At 45.8% G+C, this 2,602-nt stretch overlaps 1 protein-coding gene across 7 annotated transcripts in view; it reads right to left on the bottom strand.

The window, feature by feature from the left end:
* LOC112163095 (NMDA receptor synaptonuclear signaling and neuronal migration factor) overlaps positions 1-1,879 on the bottom strand; it is a 43,378-nt gene extending 41,499 nt beyond the window's left edge. For 2 of the 7 annotated variants that reach the window (XM_036214485.1, XM_036214486.1), the window contains exon 1: positions 1,364-1,877. In XM_036214485.1, coding sequence (XP_036070378.1) covers positions 1,364-1,434 — 71 coding nt within the window. In that variant the 5' untranslated portion in view covers positions 1,435-1,877. Of the gene's footprint in view, positions 1-1,363 lie in introns of all 7 variants that reach the window. The other 5 variants (XM_024299250.2, XM_024299252.2, XM_024299254.2 and 2 more) reach the window with 4 other exon arrangements.
* Positions 1,880-2,602: the final 723 nt, after the last annotated feature.

The following is a 2,602-nucleotide window of genomic DNA, read 5'->3' as shown; positions in this document are numbered from 1 at the left end:
TCTGGTCAAGCACATCATTCAGATCAAACAAATGGAAGCATAAGAGGTTGTGAATGTGTGTGACAGAAAGGCTGTGGGTTCATTAAGGTTGAGAAAGGCATGAAAACACAGGATTTGAATTAGCTGCACACTAAAAATAGTTTAATACTTTAAATAATAAATAATACTAATAATAATAATAATAATAATAAATAAATAATACTTTTTAAAATCCCTAAAAATGATTTATAATCTTATAAAAAACTAAATTAAGAGATGCATCTGCGTGTTAATTTGGGTTTTTATGCAGCTCCACTGTGATAGGAGTAAAAAAACAAAGCAGATTAGAGCCACTCCACGTCTCCACAAACAGAACTGATGAATTCTGCAACCACTTGCGTAACCCGTGAGAACCACGTTCTGCTGCGCAGTCACAACACACACACCGCACTCCACCACAGGGGCTGCGTGCACACGGGTGACGTCATAGCACATCAGCCCACATCTGTGAATGCTGCCGCTGCTGCTCAAGTGAAGGTCATCCACTCACTGAATTCCAATCACCTTCTTATCGATCGTGGCGCGAGACACCCCTTGCGCCACGTTTGAAGCGGAACCCACGTATGACTGACTGGGTCTCTGCCTCTGTCTGTCTGAGCCCCGCGTGCGCGCGCGCGCACCGCTTCCTGAGCCACACAGCCCGTGACACAGCGCGGGATGGATTTAAATAAGACTTTTGTCTGCATGCAGCTCATGCCAGCCCCGCTCCATTTATAGCCCCGCAAAAGAACAGTCCCATTCAGATCCATTTTCTACCGCTTTCCTCTGAGACTGACCCAGATAGCTGCTCCTGCGCGTGCAAGCAGCACTGACTGCAGTAATTGATTAATTGGCATGTGGTTCCTTTTTTTCCCACCCCACCGGGATATGAAGGCAGCCTCCTCTTCATCGCTGCGGGGGAGCATTGAGGATTTTTGATTTGAGAATAAAACGAGCAAACATGATGTTCAGGCAGCTGGGATGTTTAGATATTTAGAGGAAGGAGAAGTGGAAAAACAAGCTGAATACTTTGATTTGCCTCTGTGTGATTCTAGTTGCTGTGGATGATGCTCCATTCAAAAACAAATGTGACCCGGAGGAGGCTGAAAAGATATATATATATTCACATGTTTGCCTCAGGCTATAGACGGGACAGTCGCAGAACGCGCGCTGCGCATTGGAGGACGTGCTGTATCCGGGATAGCGCAGTGGCAATTCATCAAAACAGCCCCTGACACCTGCTCACTTGGCCTGCTCCGTCCCCAGGGGCTAAAAATCCACCAATAAACCCCCCGCAGGTGCGTCTGCGCGCGTACCAGCGCACAGAGCCCCGGGTGCCACTCACCTAACTTTTGCTGCCACAGAAGATATCGCATCGTTCCTTAAATTCTTCCTTCTGGACGCGGCAGTTCCCATGCTGACATGGAAACGACGCAGGCAGGAAAGCTGGTCATTCCAAACCGTCGGAGCACGAAAAAAAAAAAAAGAATAGTCTGTAGAAAAGTTAAAGGGAATCCAAGAAGGGATGGATTTACGCACGAGTCTGCAGAGCCAGGAACGCACGTCTGCCCCCACCGCCTCTTTCCTCTCGTCTCTCCGGATGTGAGCACGTACGCGGGGAGCTCAACAGCTGTGGCAGGAGATGCACACACCTCCCTCTCTCTTTCATTGATCTGAAATGGAAAGGGAGCACCGGGGTTTGGCGAAAGCACGCTAGATTCGGAACAAACGCATGGAGGACGTGGTCCAATCCAGACCTGCCATGTTTGGTCATATCCATGCTTGGGGTACCACGGGGATGCTGTTCATTATTCATGTGGGGTGTTATGTAATTGTTAATTTTGCTCATTGCGCCCTCGTGCACGCGGACACGGACTCTTGTAAACAGTCAAGGTGGGAGCTGATGTGTCGTCCAAGAAGATGATGAGAATTTCCTGCAAGATTTTCATTTTTTGCAGCTGGTTTTGCATTAATTCAACTCCATCTTTGATACAGATATTGGTGAATATAAATTTAAACTCCTAAAATTTGACATTTATTTATTTTTTTCTCTTTTATCTCCCCAGATAATGAAAATATGTTCCCTCTAACATGGCTGTCAGGTGATCAACATCTTTTTCCCACTTGTGTCTGACTCTTTATTTGTGGACTCAGCCCAGCTGCTATTTGTCACTAAGTCAATAGTTCACTGATGCTTTCTGGCTCTCAAAACCAAATATCTGCTTCAACCAAAGTCCTGTTTTGCCACCTGGACCTGCTCTTTTTCTGCGCTCTCACTGTCCTCTGAGGAGATCCTCTGCCAGAAAACGTAATTTATTTATTTATTTATTTTTGTTTTGATTGGAAAATACATTTTGGATATTTGATTGAGTTTATATTGCTCAAGAGGATTTCTTTAAGCTCCTGTTTTTCCTGGAAATCTCAGCCAAGATTCTACTACTCCTCCCTTAGAGTCTGATTCCTCTTGGCTCTCACCTTCATTGTGCTCTTTCATCCGGTTTGGCTGCTTCAGGATTCTCATCTGGCATTTTAATGACATTTTCCGTCCCTCAAAGTGTTTCCCAGGCCTCTCCGTCCGCAACCT

Source organism: Oryzias melastigma, linkage group LG12 (assembly GCF_002922805.2).
Source record: "Oryzias melastigma strain HK-1 linkage group LG12, ASM292280v2, whole genome shotgun sequence".
Lineage (NCBI taxonomy): Eukaryota > Metazoa > Chordata > Actinopteri > Beloniformes > Adrianichthyidae > Oryzias > Oryzias melastigma.
Note: the sequence above shows the minus strand (reverse complement) of the source record. Positions and strands in the feature narration are given on the sequence as shown.